The 19,217-nt window shown below is 39.5% G+C and overlaps 1 protein-coding gene across 1 annotated transcript in view; it reads left to right on the forward strand.

Annotated features, from left to right (window-relative positions):
- The window catches only part of stt3b (STT3 oligosaccharyltransferase complex catalytic subunit B), a 60,011-nt gene extending 41,744 nt beyond the window's left edge, over positions 1-18,267 (forward strand). The window contains exons 10-16 of the mRNA XM_054764318.1: positions 100-311; positions 2,567-2,754; positions 3,534-3,705; positions 6,291-6,464; positions 9,277-9,390; positions 12,841-13,047; positions 15,384-18,267. Of these exons, the coding sequence (XP_054620293.1) occupies positions 100-311; positions 2,567-2,754; positions 3,534-3,705; positions 6,291-6,464; positions 9,277-9,390; positions 12,841-13,047; positions 15,384-15,458 (1,142 nt within the window). The 3' untranslated portion in view covers positions 15,459-18,267. The remainder of the gene's footprint in view (positions 1-99; positions 312-2,566; positions 2,755-3,533; positions 3,706-6,290; positions 6,465-9,276; positions 9,391-12,840; positions 13,048-15,383) is intronic.
- The last annotated feature ends 950 nt before the right edge of the window (positions 18,268-19,217 follow it).

Raw genomic sequence — 19,217 nt, forward strand, 5'->3', positions numbered from 1 at the left:
TGCTGAGAACATTTCTTTTATCTTTCTCCTTTTTACATTCATCTTATGCATCATTAAATGCTTGAATAAGTCATTGATGGGTTTTGGTCTTCCTTGCAGTGGCCCTGTACGCCATCAGTGCTGTGTATTTTGCTGGTGTGATGGTGCGACTCATGCTGACACTGACTCCGGTGGTGTGCATGCTGTCAGCCGTGGCTTTCTCCAGTGTCTTTGAGCATTACATGGGAGATGACACAAAGAGAGAGAAACCCCCTGCTGAAGACAGCAGCGACGAGGACGACAAGAGGAATTCTGGGAATCTCTATGATAAGGTAGGAGGTAATCACTCTCTCATTGTACTGTACGAATCCACTTTTTCGACACACCGTACCGTGCAAAAGTGAGTAACCCCGTCACATTTCTGCAAACAGAAACATTTTGTGGGACAATACTGAAGAATTGACACTTTGATGCAAATGTAAAGTAGCCAGTGCACAGCTTGTATAACAGTGTAAATTTTACTTTCCCATCAAAATAACTCTACATAGCCATTCATGTTTAAACCAGGGGTGTCCAAAGCGCGGCCCGTGGCTTGTTTTTATTGGCCTGTGGTACATTCTAAAAATATCATTTAAAAAGAAAAAAAAACAACAAAAATGGAAAAATCAGCAGCAATGTTTAATTTGGTACATATATAGCTAGATACTTTATTAATCTGCAAGAGAAATGTCTAAAACAACAACCACAATGTGTTGATTCCATGACATGACATGACATGATATGTGATGTTACACATATTGGTATCAGTATTGGTTGATAATTGAGATGGTAATTGATTTGGTAATTGAGAGTTGGACAATATCGGCATATCGTTTTTTGGCAAAAAAAAAAGCCAACAACGGACATCCCTAATTTTTAATCTAACAAAACAAGTCGTAATTTTACGAGAATAACATGTTATGCTTGTGTGTGTGTTTCAATAATTGTCTTCCGGGCATGTGGACAGGAAGTGACATCGGGGATTCAGAGTTGAGTTTTAGCTGGAGTACGGCCACAACAGTACCATGTTATTATTCTGATGATGATGATGATTATTATTATGATTACTATTGTGCTTGTTGTGAGATAATTGTTATAATAACTGATAATCTGATAATCAAGTCTGGTGCGTGTGTTACTAGTGACGCCTTGTAGTCAGTGTAGACTACAGTTCATCAATGTCCTTTAATCCCTTAAACTGTGTTTGCATCTTAGTTTATTTAGTCATTTTTATGCTTGAAAATTCTTAATTTAGGCCAAGAATATATAAAATTTGTCTAATATGCATATTTGACTAATGTGCCGCAGTCAACCACCAAACAGTGGTCATTCATTTAATTCTTTTTTTGTGAAGAATTGTTGGTCTACATAAATGTTCTAGGCTTTAATAAGACAGGCAACACCCTGAAACTTACCTGCAGCACGGTGGCCAAGGCCACACAACACTTTAACAGGACAGCTTCCACTCAGAACACGGTGATAATGTTCAAATTGGGCCCGATGAGCCGATTTCCCTCCTCTGTGTCATGTGACTCGTTAGTGTTACAAGGTCTCAGGTGTGAATCGGGAGCAGGTGTGTCAAATTTGGTGTTACCACTCTCACACTCTCTCATACTGGTCAGTGGAAGTTCAACATGGCACTTAATGGCAGAGAACTCTCTGAGAATGTGGAAGAAAAACAATTGCTACGGTTAACTGAGGGAAACATGAATGCCAACATGTATTGTGAATAGTGAAGCAGAGCATGGTGCCCTTCCTTGGAAATAGGGCAGTAGTTCAACAAAACAAAACAAAACAAACCTTCAAGATGGCCAAAGAAGCAGGGGGGTAAAGGTGATGGGCTGGCTAAGCATGTGTTCAGCCCAAAACTCTAAATTTACACAGTTTTACAATGACTACTTGACATTGCATGAAAATGTCATTTCTTGATGAAAAGATCTAATAAAATATTTGCAGAAATGTGAGAGGGTACTTATGTGAGGTACGGTAGATCAGTAATCTATGTTGATGCAATACTCATCAGTGTGTTCGTTCTATGTTGCACCCTTTTGCTGTACTTTTCTTTTTTTTTTTTTTTTTTAACTCAACTGGGGAGACTGGCAGACGTGCCGTGAGCTTTTATCCACACATCCCACCAATATTTTGAGCTGTGATTCATCTGCGATTCGACTGCAACTATTTGATGTGCTTCCTCAGTTTTCAGCTGTCTCGCATGTGTGAATATTTGACTAACAAAAGTCTCAGCCAAAGAGTGAGTCGATGCCTTTTTACAGAAATGCCTGGCCACTTGAAAGCGCATCTACAAACAATCCAGATTCATTTTTAGGCAGTCAGAAGCTGTAAGCACGAACAGCACCTGTATGGCGCGGTGGGGGTGGCAGTCTTCATTAACATTTTTTTCGTGTTGCGTAATTGAGTCATCACATTCTCAGTGTTATGAGAGCCTGAGGCACATCTTTAGCTGACATGAGAAACGTGAGGAAGCTCCAAGCTTGCTTGCGAGTGCTGTTTATGGAACTTTTTCAGAACTGTTTGTCTCCGCCTGCAGGCTGGCAAAGTGCGCAAACATGTATCCGAACAGGAGAAAGCTGAGGAAGGTTTGGGTCCAAACGTGAAGTCCATAGTCACCATGCTCATGTTGATGCTCCTGATGATGTTTGCTGTCCACTGCACCTGGGTCACCAGCAACGCCTACTCCAGCCCCAGTGTGGTGCTCGCTTCATACAACCATGACGGGTAGGAGTTACTTCACACACTTCCTGCTGTCATTTTATTAATGGACCTTAAATTACCATAAGGATAAGATCACAATCACAACTTGTAGTTCATATTGTATAAGAGTTTGGTTCCACATGGAGCAGCAAGTCACGGAGCACATGCATATTTCATACGACATTTGCTGAAATATTGATAAGTGCATGACAGCACAAGCTTTAATATCACTGCTTGTTTTTGAGTTTCTAGGTCACAGAAATACAGTACGTGTGTTTGTGTTAAGCATAAAGGAATTGCTGCAGTCAATCCACACTAGTATTGTACGCCTACACATAAAAATGCACTTACACAGATGTATAAAGTTGTCCTAACTTGACTTATCAGGAGGTTAGGCACATTTGGGACATCTATTATTATTTTGTAAAGTTTTTGTGATTAAAAAAATGTTTGTAATACATGTACCATAATGCATATTAAATATATGCATTATGATACATTATAATGCGGCCCTAGTGAGGACAAGCTGCATAGAAGATGGATGGATGGATGGATGGATATTTAATATATTTGGTGTGGTGGTGGGAAAACATGTTAAAATGTTGATTAAAAATAAACATTGAGAAATTGTATAATTATTTGATATTATAAAAGTTGTGCCAAATAAACATACCCCTAATAGACGGTTCTTTCACCAAATAAACGAGAAAATAGGGTAGATTGCCCTTGCAGCCATGTCCCCGTTTGACTAGTTTGTGTTAACTTTTTTTTTTTTTTTTTTTTTTTTTTTCTCCCCTTGTCAGGTCCCGAAACATCCTGGATGACTTCAGGGAGGCCTACTACTGGCTAAGACAGAACACAGACGAGCATGCACGTGTCATGTCATGGTGGGACTACGGTTATCAAATTGCAGGGATGGCTAACAGGACCACTCTCGTTGATAATAATACGTGGAACAACAGTCATATAGCGCTGGTGAGGTCTCATTAATCTTTCCCCCCCCCCTCCCACCTATCTCAGTATGTTCTCTCGGCTGCCTCTCTCTGTGCTCTGCTGCTATTTTTAATGCACACACGCACACACACCGGGAAACAAATGATGTCTTCTAGCAGCCACCGGATGATCATCAAGCTCTTTAGTGAATTTTTAATGAAATTGCCAATTCTAACTGCGCTCTCCTTTATAAGCCAGATAATGTTGTTTTCTTAAAGTTTTCTCAATTAGTTTAAGGGCAGCTCGGTTAATTGCTGTCACAAGCTGGGTGTTTTCTTCCTCTTTGCTGCATTTTAAAAATGTTGTTTTGTTTAAAGCTTTTGCTTCTCTTCTCTTTGTTATTCTTGCCGCTTGTTGGTACCTCCGTTCATACAACATCTCATTACAGTGCATTAGAAGACAAAACTGACTGCAGGGTCGTGCTCAACTGTTGCATTTTATTTGAGATAGCACTTAACTATATACGGTTAAAGTTTCATCCTCAGCCAACTTCCTCAATTAAACCTTGCATGTATCCATCTGTAAGTGTTTGAATCCAAAAATAGTCAACAATGGTCCAAATTAGCATTCTTAAACCAGTGGTTCCCAAACTTTTCCCAGTACTTCTTTGACAAAAAAATTACATGTGAAACACGCAATGCCTGCCAGGAATCCCATGTGCACACTTCCCCAACAGGAAGTTACCCAGCATGCTCTGCGGGTTATAAAATAGTGTTGTGTTGCATGTATATTGGTGTGTAAGTGTTTAATTCTACTGTTACTTGATACTTGTTGTTTTTTTTTGTTTTTTTTTTGTAGCACCTTGATAAAGGGATGTATTTATTCACCTCCTTGTGGTTTATGCTTTGTGATCATGAGTAGGAAATCCAGATAAATCGCCGAAAGTGTTTTGCAACTGGTGCATGTTTCTACAGCCTTATAGACATATCTCAGGCTTCATTGGAATGTCACTGCCGGGTTTGTTTGTTTTCATGATTAACTCCTCAATACACACAAGTGTCAATAAATCATCAAATTTCACTGCTAGTGGTCTATGCTTGCTGTAGACTACATTTTGCTTACCACTAGAGGGTAGCCTTTGCCAATCTGTAATTTGTGGAAGCAAGGATGCTCCTGGTTGCACATGTATTTGTGCTTTTAATTGATCGTAGATGAGAGGGTGAGAGGGTGTCTCCCCCTGACTAGATCAGGAAGATGGTGCCACAGGAGAAGCTCATGATACCACTTCCCATTCTACTTTTAAAGACTGTTGGAAGCAAATAATTGCTCTTGAAGTATAGCGTTCTACCAGGTTTCAAGTACCACAAGCTCTTTAAGGTACGAGATACCTGGCCTTTTAGTGCTTTGTAGGGTGAGAAGAAGGATTTTAAATTAAATTCTGGCAGGGGAGACACATTCTGTTTGGCTTAGGTTAGCAAAGTGGGGTACGTGTACCCACAGGGAAACATTAATTGTCCTAGGGTGTACGTGAATAAAAATGAAAAACAGTTAGTACCTACCACTCGCCGTTACGAGTGTGCCTGAACGCCTCACGGCGCAAGGAGAACGGAGCAGAAAGGAGACAGAGCATGAAGTTGTTCATTGTTCTGTGTGCGTCATATAAACAAATAAGTAAGTTTGATTATTTTGGGCATTATGAGTGTTTGTTTAATCTTCAAGACTCAATTTATAATGGTGTTCCAATCCCCGCACGGTGAAAACCTGTCCCTGTCAATGGGGAATTTTCCTGGAAATGTAGCTTTATTGTTGGTTGCATGTATTTTTGTACTCCAGATACTTATTTATCATGATTGTTAAACTTTCTCCTTCAAGTTGGTATAAAATGAATATGCAGACTTAAACCATGGCCATCGTGAGTGGACAGTAGGATGCCAACATCGGATTGGAATAAAAGATATGTAGATGTAGTGCTCGTGTAAAACTTTATCAAAATACAAAATACACATTTTTGACCCAGGATTACTATAAAATTAATTAACCAGTTAATTATGTTCAATATTTCAAAAAGGATTACAAGGTTTTTTTTAAGTGTCCAGGTGTAGGGGGGCATAAGTCAAATGTCTGAAGGGGTACGCGACTGTAAAAAGTTTGGGAATCACCGCTCTGTGGAATTTATGGCTTTAGGGTGGGTATTACAAGGGTGGTGTGATGTTGTTGAGGTCTTAAAATATATGGAGGACGTTTGTCCCACTGGACACTGGCAAATATGCTGTCAACGTCACATTTATCACATTCAAGGATATACAGTCATGGAAAAAATGATTAGACCACCCCTGTTTCTTCAGTTGATTGATCCATTTTAATGCCTGGTACAACTAAAGGTACATTTGTTTGTACAAATATAATCATGACGACAAATATAGCTCATAAGAGTGTAATTTCATTTGTTTTGGTTATTATCAAGAAAACCATGGAAGTTGCTAGATAAATTAAACTCTTATGAGCTGTATTTGTTATCATTGTTTTTCAAAACAAATGTACCTGTATATACATATGTATATGTATGTGTGTGTGTCAAGTCATCCTGTTATTTAAAACCTTTTTTTTTCTTTTACCCACTGTTTTAGGTGGGGAAAGCCATGTCTTCCAATGAAAGTGCAGCCTACAAAATCATGAGGTCCCTAGATGTCGACTATGTGCTGATTATTTTTGGCGGCGTGATAGGCTACTCGGGAGATGATATCAACAAGTTCCTGTGGATGGTGAGGATAGCTGAAGGGGAGCACCCCAAGGACATCAGGGTAAGTGTGATCCTGCTACCCGGCCATTTTTTGCACTGTTTGGGCCATCAGTCAATCTGTTTACAGTTCATGTTGATGCCTTTCCATCAAGCAGTACGGTTTGGTATGGTCCACATTTTTGGTGTTGTACAAGGTCGTAAAATATTGAACCCATACCATCCCACTTTAAACTTATTCAGTATCTTTGTTTTTTTTTTAATTGGCCCTTGGCACATTCACAAAGAGCATTGAAGTGTAATTTAACAAGAAAACTAAAAAAAAAAAAAAGCAGCAAGAATGTAACAATCAGCAGTAATTTTAGAGAAAGAATAAAGCCAAAATAAGACCAAAAAAAGTTGTAATCTAACAAGAAAAAGTTGTAATTTTACGAGAATATCGTCACATTAGGAAAAATAACGTAATTTTAATCGCAAAAGGAAATAAAGAAAAACTGTTTTTGCTGTATTATGAGAAGCAAAACAATGAATAAAGTTGTAATTATTGGAACATGAGTTCGCGGAAAAATATTAAAGTAAATCAAAAAATTAGAGTAAAGTCATTCGAGAAGAAAATTTACAAGAAGAAAGTTGAAATGGTTATGAAGTTATGTTTTGAGAGAATAAAGTAAGAATGTTAAAAGAAAAAAGGCCCATCTAACGAGGAAAAAGTTTTAATTTTCCGACAAACTCGTCATATAATAATGAAAAATAATGTCATTTTAGTAGCATAGAGTTGAAATAAAGAACAAAAACATGTTTTAAGTCGTAATATGAGAAACAAAGTGAAGTAAATTCTGGAAAATTAGTTTTGGGGGGGGGGTTATAATATTATGGGAATAAAGTGGAATATTGTCATACTACTACGGGAATAAAGACATAATATAATGAATAAAAAAATGTAAGATTATTTAAGAAGAAAGTTGAATATATGGGGGGAAAAAAAGGAAAATGGGGAAAAAAATGCAAAGTGTTTTTTGAATTACATATGCGTAAGTACATGTCTTGGTTTACATCATGTCAAAGTGGCCCTTGCATCCTTTCATTTTTCAGTATGTGGCCCTCGCCGGAAAAACTTTGGACACCCCTGGCTTTAAGGTGTAGTTTCCATGTTAAAATGGGTTTTCCAGCTGCTCTTTCGTAGCGCCTAATTCTTTTCACCAAGCTCCCAGTCACAGTGGTGTAAAAAGGTGTTTGCCCCCTTCCTGATTTTTGTTTTTGTTTTTTTTTTGCATGTTCGTCACACTTAAATGTTTCAGATCATCAAACAAATTTAAATATTAGTCAATGACAACACAATTGAATACAATGAAACGTTTTATTATTAAGGGAGGAAAAAAAATCCAATCCTACATGTCCCTGTGTGGAAAAAGTGATTGTCCCCTAAACCTAATAACTGGTTGGGCCACCCGTAGCAGCAACAACTGCAATCAAGCGTTTGTGATAACTTGCAATGAGTCTGTTACAGCGCTGTGGACTGTGGTTTCCATTAAACATTCACCACCCTTTTTCTACACTTCCCTCTTGAGTGGGATCCTTGAAAATCCATGCTCAAGTCTTTGCACATTACTTTTGTCGGCCCTTGTCATGCTACCATTGTGACATGGCTAAATCATCACACGGTGAACCATCTCAGGTCAGCTAACAGCTCCCTTTCTGTGTGTCGCAGAGAGAAGCGTAATGGAGTTGTGTGACTGGCATTTTCCATTTTCCATTTGTTTATGGTTGGCTGGCGGCGAGGCTGTCAGCTAAAGGGTGTCTTCTTACAGTTAAAACCCAACTTCCTATGTTTGAAATCCATACGACACATTCTCAGAACCTGTAAAGATCTTTGCAGGGCTCTTCTGTTGTATGTATATTTTGAAATGGTTACATTATTGAGGTGTAGTGATAAACTTGTGTATATTGTATAGTGGGTAGCATTTTAATATATTGATATTGGGGAGAAAATAAGGACATAAAAACTTAAGAACGACATGGTTTTATTGAGTGTCTCTGAACCTAAGCATAATTGCATCCTGGAAAATGATTAGCAGTGGAAGTCATTATTGATGTGCTGTTTGCAAAATACGCTCAGTTTCATGCTACACAGATAATATTGACCAAGTACTGGAACTTTGAAAATCCAATAACAATTTTTACCTTTCATGTCCACTGCCGTCACATGCGTTAATTAGCTTAAAAAAAAAAAAGTTCTTTCCTTGTGGAAGTGGTAAGTTATTGGCTTCTTACTTGGTCCTTTCCCACTGTGTTTGAAACACTTAGATTTAAAAAAAAAAAAAAAGGCTCCATGTGAATAAAACGTAATTAAGTAGATTATATATGCTGTAGATATCTATAAATCATTTGGTGTCCAACCATCATGGTTGTTATTACTGACATTTATTTTGGCTTTATATGCCACTATTTTTCACCAACCCTAATTGACATTTGTATAGTTATCTTTTTACATGGTTTTTATGATGTGGCGATGATTAAAGTTTTGATTGCGCCTCAATTTGAGTTTTTTCGTCAGCAGGTTCGGGCAACGTCGTGTGTCATATACAAACACCAAATATTGTATTGTATTTCAACTTAAGATATTTTGTAATTATTTGGATTTTATAATGCTCCCAAAATGTGTTTAAAAAGTGGGACATGGACAAACGTTAGATTTTTGTTTGTGAGAGAGTGTACTCCCTGGGTTCTTTGCAGCAGTTCTAATCACAGCAGTAATGTCTGATACACAACATGAGGCACTACAACTCCATAGGGTGCTCGCTTTGCAGTAGTTCCGCAAGCGGTAGATCTGGGATGTAGGTGTGTTATTCTAATATTGAACGTTTTCCGTCTTTTAGGAGAGTGACTACTTCACCCCACAGGGAGAGTTCAGAGTGGACAAGGATGGTTCGCCGACTCTGCTCAACTGCCTCATGTACAAGATGTCCTACTACCGATTTGGTGAAATGCAGGTGACCTGTTCATTTTCTGTCCAAATATGTGCCTGTCTGTCTATATCAACATTTCTATATATCATTGATCAATTTTGCATCTTGAGGGCAAGTCGGGGCTCGTTAGCACCTCAGACTTCTTTGCTTCTGGGCGTTGTGATACACTTGGTAGGTTCAGATAATGAGTCGCAGCGGTGTGCAAAGATCAGAAGTTTGCACAACTGTTCTCATCTCAGCAGAAGTGAGACTCCCTGTGTTTTATGTGGTGTTCTAGACAATATCCCGCAGCAGCCGCCGCCTCCAAAGGTGGCTGATAGGTTAAAAAAATGTACCGAGGTGCCTCTGGAATCCCTGAGGTGTGATGGAAGTTTGACAAAAGAAGGATTTGAAAGATTTTCTGATGCTTTGTGCAACAGTGGCTGCAGGTGGGTGGCAAAGGCAAGAGTGGAGTGATCCTTCTTGTCAACTGCCATGACTGCTGGAGCTGCAGACGGGCCTACAGGTCAATTCAATCAATGCACTTGCAGCCAAGAGATTTGAGCAAAACAAATGGAAAGCACAGTGCAGCACACTTTATAGCAAATTGAGTGGTAAATAAATGATTAAACTGTCAACTATTTTCGCAGACAGTACATACAGGTTCATGTCAATAAATGATCATATCTTTTGAAAAACTGATTCATTTCAGCAGATCAATTCATTGTCCTCCCCGCTCATTTTTATACTCTTTTCTTACATTAAGAAGAAATATGCTGGAGGCTAACTGTCAACGTTGTGGCTTGTTGGAGTTTTTCAGCGAGCGTTGCGGTTGTGTGCATATGCACGGTGACCCAAAAGATGTCAGATGGCTGCCCTGGCTGTCCTGGCTTCTATTTTAATTTTTTTTAGCAGCAATCTACCCACACTACCTTTGTGGTTATTTGTAGTGGACATACCCTCATACCTACAGTATATACAGTAGAGGGGTGCGAGAAATGAGTGTCAGATCCTGACCGATCCCACAGTGACTGGAATGTTGGAAATTGTGACGGCCCATTGAAGCCATAACGGTTTCATGTTCCTTTTACTCCCCCCCCCCCCCCCCCCCCCCATGTGGTTGCATCTTTTTTTCTTGGGTACAGGTAAGGCACACATAAGGGAAGGTTAATATGTTCTTTTTACTATTAGCATTTGACAACAGGGTTCTCAAACTCAACTGACCTGGGGGCCACTGGTGGTAGAGACTGGGCCCCATCGCGTATTCCACAAAACATATGGGTTTCAAGGATTCCAAAAGTATATAATAGTTAAATATCAAAATATATTTTAGCGTTGCTTGGAGTTCTTCCGTCTTCACAACATGCATTCTGGTACTTGCTTACTAAAGTTGCTAAACTTACATGAATGTAGTTGTTTATTATCCCCCATAGTAATGGTTAGGGATGTCACGGGACACATCAGTTCACGAGAAGAGACAATACACAAGGTTGGGTCTACTACGACGAGATGAGAATTTAACCTTACTTTTAAGAAAAGTAGGATGACAAACTATTTTAAACGATATATTGCAATGTACTTATTTAATTTATACGTTACCTTGCATTGCATCACCAGGCTAAATTCTTTTGCACTCTTGCGTGTATGCTACCACCCCCGCCTCAACCCACTGAGACTATGTGACTGAGAAGAGGTGCCACTCCGTTCATGCTGTTCTATGGAACAAATGCGCCTTGGTGCTGAAACTAATGCACAGAGTGAACTCTCTTCTTGCCTGTTTGGAGGTGAGAGATGAGGGAAACAGACACACACGCACATGGCAGTATATTGAGGCTGGCGAAGTTATTGGGTTTGTTTTTATTTGTTGAGTGATAATTTTTTTACATTTATCATCGCAGGCGTAGTGCCGTGAAACAGTTTTTTTTTTTTCCTCTCTTCTGAACGTGAAATTTTGTCATGTTTTAATCTCGTGAGATCTTGTGACACCCCCAGTAGTAGCTAGTAGTTGCCCTGTATGTGTTTATACCTGTTAAATGTTGTGCTTTCATTTTTGTGTTCACATGTGATTTGTGAGGTAGTTTAGATCACCACTATATATAAACTAAACCAATGAGAGCTTTCACTGCCGGCCTTGTCAGATTCTACATGCTTCTTTAGAAGACTGATGAGCTAGCGAGCTTCGCTGCCCATGGTGCTTGATTCTGTTGTGGGGGGGGGAAATGCCTGAAGCAAAGGTAGAACTTGAGCAGTTTGTTATACCTCTGCAAAGGGGTCAGACAACATTCAGGGTGCGTTGCATGGCGGTCTGCAGATGTCTGGCCAAAAGTGGCTTTCTGGCCCCAATTCTTTGACTTCATCGCATGCAAATGAATGACATCATCAAAAAAGGCAAACACCTCTGGTGACAGCGGGTTAAGGGAGAGAGGTCACATCAAAAGATAGTACTTGGGTGTCAAGACATGTTTCCAGAACCCCCAACTGGCACTTACTGGAGGGGGGGGGGGGTAGCATTCAAGACAGGGGTGTCCAGTGAGGGCCACTTTAATATGTTGTAAAGCAACACAACAAGTTATATACAGTATATTTGCGTCTCAGCTTTGTGATTATAGGTGAAAAAGGCTATTAGTATCAACTTAATTTGATCTTTGTTTTTTCATTTTCCAAATCTTTCAACTTTCTAATTTTTGTAAATGTTCTTTTTGTAATATTATGACTTTATGACCACAGTATTTTGACTTTATTCCCATATTACAGTCATGATTTTCACCCAACCTCATTTTCCAAAATGTACAGCTTTTTTTGTTGCACATAATATTATGACTTTAAAATAATATTATTTTCTTTAATATTTCAACTCTATGCTACTAAAATGACAAATGAATTTTCCTCATATTCCGAGGTTATTAGATTACGACGTTTTTCTCGTTAAAAACATTTTTTTTCTAACTTTATTCTCATACGCTGTTTTTTTTTTTTTTTTAATCTACCGTTTCTTCTTCTACATTTTCTTTGTTATATTATGACTTGGTTCCCAAAACATTTTGACTTTATTCTCGTAACATAACTTTTTCTGCAACCGAAATTTCCAAAAAAATTCAAACTTTATTCTTTTACCTTGTTTCTTAATATTGCGACGTCTGTCTTGAATATTTCAACTGAAATGACGTTATTTGTCCTCATATTACGAAGCTATTGTCGAATTACGACTTTCTTGTTAGATTACATCTTTGTTTCTTTATTTATTTATTTTTTCTCAATTTTTACTGCTTTTGTTGGGATTTTTTTTTTTAGTTATCTTGTGAAATTAAATGTTTAGAACGTGCCATGGGCCTGTAAAATAACAGCCGCGCTTTGGGCACCCTTGATTTAAGAGCGCGCCTGATCAAACAGTGGTATCCTGATTGATAACACGTGACCGAGGTGATACTGTATCTGTAAATTATACATTTTTCCATCACAATTCCTTCTGACATTTAAACTCCGCCCGTCTCTTAGTTGGACTTCCGAACGCCCCCCGGCTTTGACCGTACACGCAATGCGGAGATTGGCAACAAGGATATTAAATTCAAGCACCTGGAGGAGGCCTTTACCTCGGAGCACTGGCTGGTGAGGATCTACAAGGTCAAGAACCTGGGCAACAGAGAGTCACTGGACCGCAAGCTTCGCAGCATCGTTCCCAAACAGAAGTACACCTCCAAAAAGGTAATTCTGTTTGTTTCATCTTCTTACATAGTCTCATTTTGAGTGGATATAAAAACGATTTTCTACACCAGAAAGTGTGGCGCCGTGTAAGCAGCAAAAAGGGTCTGGCATGAGGAAGGAGCTCACCAGTAATAGAATGGGTTTCTACTCCTAACGTGGTTTACACAGTCAATAGTTAATGAATAATCCATCAAAACAGAGCATTACAGTGGAACCCCTTGAAGTCAAAGCCCCTCGGGAGGACTGACTCACGCCAACATAAGCGGGTGTCAACCTAATCAAAACCCCAACCTAATGCACCTGTGTTGCGGATGGAGTGGCCCATGTTGGTGGTGGGCTTATGGTACGGGCCGCCATACGTCATGGACTACGAACACAGGACGACACAGAAGTTATCTTGCTGTTGTGGTTTCACACAGTTTAGCAGTACAGTCATCCCTCGTTTATCGCGGTTAGTTGGTTCCAGACTCAAGCATATACATTGTTATTGTTATACATTGATTCCTTATTTAGAAATGGAAAATTTGCGTAGTTGGAGTATAGAAAACATGTTTAGGACCTTCTGAATATAGTCTTTAACATTAGACATTGACTTGAAAGAACACCCGTATAGTCACATTTACACTTGTATTACCCAATGTTGTAGACATAAGACAAAATAAGCCACTTAAGACATGAATAAGACATAATGACTAGCACCTGGTACTTCCTGCTGTGTGGTGCTTTCATCAGTGTAACATTACTGACACCTAGTGACCAATGTGGAATACTACATATTACAGTACACACACACATACAGAGTCCACAGTTTGTTTTATTTGATACGGTTACTACATGCTTTTATAGTAATAATACTTTTTATTACACACATACAGTTCTGATATAATACTTTATAATTACACAAATACAGTTCTTATACACAACCACTGACCTTTCAAAATACTGCTTGTTTGACGATGATGCTGTATAGATATGCACACCCACGCCTTTGTCTTTCAATGTGTGAGTACAATATGTCTTCTGAATACCTTATATTTGTATTTGAGTTCATTTAGCCGTTTTTATGCTGGAAAACTTGGCCCAAAAATACGTAACATTTGCTTAAACGTGCATAATTTTGACTAAAGAGCGTGGTCAACCACTAAACAGCAACAGTTTTATTTTTTATTAATACAAAGTAATCCCTCGTTTATCGGTGTTTATGACTTTCTAAATACGAGTTTTAACATTATGAGAGACTTGTAGACATGAAATAACACCCCAATAGTCACTTTTACACTCCCATGAATTATTCTTTGTTGACATCACTTTGCACCGGTTCTGAGATCACTGCAAGGACGTAACAGACGGCTACCACTAGCCTAGCAAGCTACCGAGCTAACTTGTTAGCCTCTCCACTTACTCATTCTAAACTCAAGTGTTTCAGAGTTGGGAAGGAAGACAAAGGAGACAAAAACTTACCACTACTACCATTCCAGATGAAAGGAGAGGAGAACCTTCCCCCGAGACATCATTTTTGCAGTTTTTTTTTGTTGTTGTTAAAAGCCAAAAGAGCGGGCTTTTTTTTTTTTGTGAGCTGAGTCGAAAGAGTCAGTTCACTCAAAAGAAACCACTACTACGGTAATCCTTCGCTACTTTGTGCTTCCAATTTTGCACCTTCACTCTATCACGGTATTTCATAATATGTTAATTAATTCAATACCAAAGACGTATTTACACATTTTCATAAACCCGAACGCTTGATGTGCTGTGCATCCCTAAAAAATGAGCACATTTAAATGAAACCTTTGTAAGCATGTAAATGGCTAAATGAACTAAAATACAAGTATTGACATGATACATTGTCATTATATGTAGTATTCCACACTGGTTACTAGATGTCAGTAATGTTACTGTAGTGTTCGGTGAGACACACAAGCACCAGACTTGATCGCCGGTACAACAGGCCTTTATGGCAGGTTTGAATTATGACCTGTTGCAGCCATAACCCACCTAAAAATCAACTCTGAACCCTCGACGTCACTTCCTGTTCCTGAGCATATTTTCTCTTAGGGTAACACAAGCATAAAGGTGACTATTGGGGTGTTATTTCATGTGTAGAGGGCTCTAATAATGTTAAAACCCGTATTTGGAAGATCGTAAACAGGTTTTCTGTTGTCCAACTACGAAAATAGCCGAGTTATAAATAGTGAATCCTGCTTCACAGAAGTTGACTTATCACTGGTGGGGTCTGGAACCAATCAACTGCGGTAAAGGAGGGATTACTGTATAGAGTAAATGTACATAGCCTTGTTAGTTTTACTAAGTTTCTCCCCCCCCCCTTCATTTCTAACCAGACGGCCAAGAGGAAGCGAGGCTTCATCAAGAACAAACTGGTCCTGAAAAAAGGCAAGAAGCTCCAAAAAAAGTAACGCTGACGAACTGTCCGAGGAAAAACAAATGAAATGCGAAGAAACCTCTTGACAAACAATGAAGAAGAACACCAGGGTGGATCATGTGGCACTTGAGCTCAAGCGTTTCTCATTGGAGCGCCCCCGTGTGGCGAGGAAGGTGAAGTGTCAAATCCTGGCTTGTTCCAGAATCCTTGTCCATTTTATCTTGAGGGGACATTTTGTCTTGCTTATTTTCTCCGTTTTTTTTTTTGTTTTTGTTTTTTTTTTTTGACTTTGTACTTGAATGTGTGGCGAGGCATCGGGCTGCTCTCTCGGTTTTCGTTTTTGTCGATTAAACATTTTTTTTGGTGGTACACGAATGACGTGCTTATCAGTGTGGGGAACAAAAGGGGCGGGGGCGGGGGTGGGGTCGTAGGAATCATTGCACCAAAGAGCCACTGACTTGACCTTGCTCCATGGCACATGTGAACTCATGAACAAGTGCAGAAGCGCTCAGGACTCATTCCTGACACGTGTACACGTAAACGAGCGTATGCGGTATGGAGGAACGTCAGCGTCTCGGCATGAAGCCCCCCTCTTGGAATTAACTTCAGAAATCGCTCACTGTATTTTCTTTTCAACTCTTTCAGAAACCAATTGGCCTAATATGTCACTTTTCTGTAAAGCTCATGTCAAATATAATATATTGCATTCTTGTGCTGATTTAAATATGCAGTTCTGTCCTCTAAATTCATTTGTGCTTGTTTTGTTTTGGCTGTTTTTCTATGACAGCAACTAGAACAGTGAATGCAATAATTCTTGTACAGAGAGGGCCTTGAGATTTTTCTTCACAGATGGAATGAATGTGAAGTTTTCCCCAATGCTGTCCATCCCCGTCCGCATCGATTCTTGCTTAGATTGTACGTGTTTGCTGCCGGGGCTCCAGAGGCAAGCAACAATGTGTTCAGAAAAAACCAACAGTAGTGATATTCAGTTAGGCCTCCCTTCCTGCAGAGGGAGCTCTCTAGTTTGCGTGAGCAAGCCTAGTGCCTCTTAGCCGGTCATCACCGCCTCTCATGTTTGCCGTCTTCCTCGATAGCTCGTCATTTAGCTCGCAACAGGCGGGGGGACGGAGGCCTCGCTGACTGGAAATGGTCCGACAACGTGTAACGGGGTTGGCTGGGCAGGCACTGACACGGAAAATGACGTCCATCATCCTGTCTTTAGCTTGGTTCTTAACAGGGCGGGAGTAACACACCTCCGTCCTACCTGTTGTGTACGGCTCGCAAGTAGCATGCAAAGCAGCGTTGGCGCCACACTGAAAAGGAAAAGTAAAGAATAGCATTGGAAGCACACGAAAAAAGTACACCATTGCTTGTTGAAGTACACGAAGGGAATTACAAAGCAAGGTTGGAATCGTTTTACGAGAAAAATTGTCCTTTCGCAAAGTAATGTAGTACAAAAAAGAATTCCTTTAATTTTTACAATATGCTGAGGACCAATACAAAATTGGCTGCGCACTGAAAATGGCCCCCGGGCCACACTTTGGTCGCCCCCGGCTGCTGAAGGCGTGTACATAATGTCATGTTGAGTTCAAGTTCATATGACTTAGGTTTTTTAAAGCTTAAGCCGAAATATTCCGAGAATGTTGCGGTGTTGCAAGAATCCTAACTAATAAAGTTGGAATTGTCTGATAAGCGGTACGCAAAGGAATCGGTTTATGAGCAAAAATAGAGTTTTAGGAGGAAAAAAAATAACATTAAGAAAATTCAGTACAAATATTTTTCGACTATCCCAAAGGCCAATAAAAAAAGGTACACACCACACTTTGCACGCACCTGGCTAAAGGTGTGTGCAAACGTTTATGGCGAGGGTTTTGTTGTGGGAATTGACTTATTTTACATGCAAAAATAATCATTTTAGTATTCTGAGAAATATGTTGGAATATTACAAGAATGAAGCAGTGGTTTTATGGCGGGTCGTCGTCTCATATCATAAGTTAAAATGGGAAAAATTCAAATATTAGGAGAATCAGGTAAAAATACGTGTAGACGATGCCGAGGGCCAATAAAAAAAATTCTACGTGCCAAATAGTCCCCGGGAAACACCTTTGGACACCTGTTTGGGGGTTTTTTTGTTTTTTTTTGCAAGTAGCGACTCATTTTGAGAGGAAAAAGATGAAATAGTCCAAGAATTATGTTAGAAGCGGTAGTTTTACGTTAGGTTGTCGTTTCATATAATAAAGTCGGAATTGTCTGATTAGTAGAACACAAATGAACAACGTAGTGTATCCCAAAAAAATGTGTTAATGAGAAAAAATATATACATTTTTTTGAGGGAAAAATTCAAATGGTAGGAGAATAAATTCAGTATTTTTAGAATATGCCGATGGCTAATAAACAAGATACATGCTGAAAATGGCCTTTTCTTGTGTCCAAACTTGTAGTTTGATCATTAAAATTCAAAAGAAATAGAAACTTGGAGTCTTTAAACAAGAGAAATGTGAACATAAAGTGTATAATGAGGGGTTTTACAGCCTTAAAACATCATCTTTGGAAAAAAAATATAGTTGGCTACTTTGCGGATTTATTGTGGGATATTTTGGGAACATTTTTCTGTCCTAAAATAAGACTTAACGTCCGTATGGCCTTGTCATGTGACATTTGTCGTCAATACTGCTTCCTCCTTGGATCATATTTGATTGTCATGATGTTGCTGTTTGTTTCAGTGTGGCACTAACACGGCACTGCTTTGTGGCACAAGGAAGCGCTAAGTTCAAACGTCATTCATGCAAGTATCACATTCATGTCTTAAATCATGTTTCTTTTTTTTTTAAATAGTACGTTTTCAGTCATGATAATGAATTGGAAAAGTGAAGTTGCTGAATAAAGTTGCCAGTTGAAGGCGTGTTGGCTAAATGGTTGCCATGTCTTCAAGAGAGACAGGAGTTGGGATTTTTGACATGTCGTGTGACATCCCCATCAGCAGTGTGGCGTACCAACGGTGACTTGATCCCATGAGCAGCGTCCAAAATGCGTCCAAAAAGAGTAATACGTGCATCCCAAGACGGTTTGATGTGACACGCGAAAGCCAGACCGCACAATTGCTGTGCGTTATTTCCTCTCCCTTCGTATCTCTGCGTTCTGGCGCTTGCCCGTTGGTTTTTTTCTCCCTTTGTGGACACGGTGAAACACAAACAACTAGCCAGAACTACTTTCTTCATCACCAAAAACTGCCCGTGGGATGAAGTGGGGGTGGGAAAGTGACTGTTGATGTACTACACAGCTGATGGGGAAGTCGTACAACTTCATGTCAGAACCCCCCAACTAATGTCTTTTAAGACTAAAGGATATTGGCTAGATCCTGAACACACCATACACGTGTACTCCCTGCTTTTCTTGGTTTTACCTGTTTGTTTGTGCTTTATAGGCTTCCAAAGCATCAAGTCAGTCACACAGTTTGCAGCCAAAAGAGTGCAAACCCAGCCTTAATGTGATGTGAAGTTCCCTACCCTCCTATTTTGTGTTATTTCCACTTTATTTTCAAGTTTGTTCAGGTCAGTGACAAAACCCCTTCCTTCACTTTCCTTTTTGTCGCTCCGTGCCGTCTGTCCCCGACATGTTTTACTGTTTTGGGGTTATTGTTTGATGCAATCTTGCTTTGACACGTTCTTCTTTTTCCTTTCAGCGTTGACACTGTTGATCTGTTTGTTCTGTCATCTTGAAATATACAACTCACTGAAAACATCTGTGTCGTTATTGTGGCCACTCCAATGATAAGAGTGGCCGCTAGGGGGCA

The sequence above is a fragment of the Dunckerocampus dactyliophorus genome, chromosome 20 (assembly GCF_027744805.1).
Source record: "Dunckerocampus dactyliophorus isolate RoL2022-P2 chromosome 20, RoL_Ddac_1.1, whole genome shotgun sequence".
In the NCBI taxonomy this organism is placed as follows: Eukaryota; Metazoa; Chordata; class Actinopteri; order Syngnathiformes; family Syngnathidae; genus Dunckerocampus; species Dunckerocampus dactyliophorus.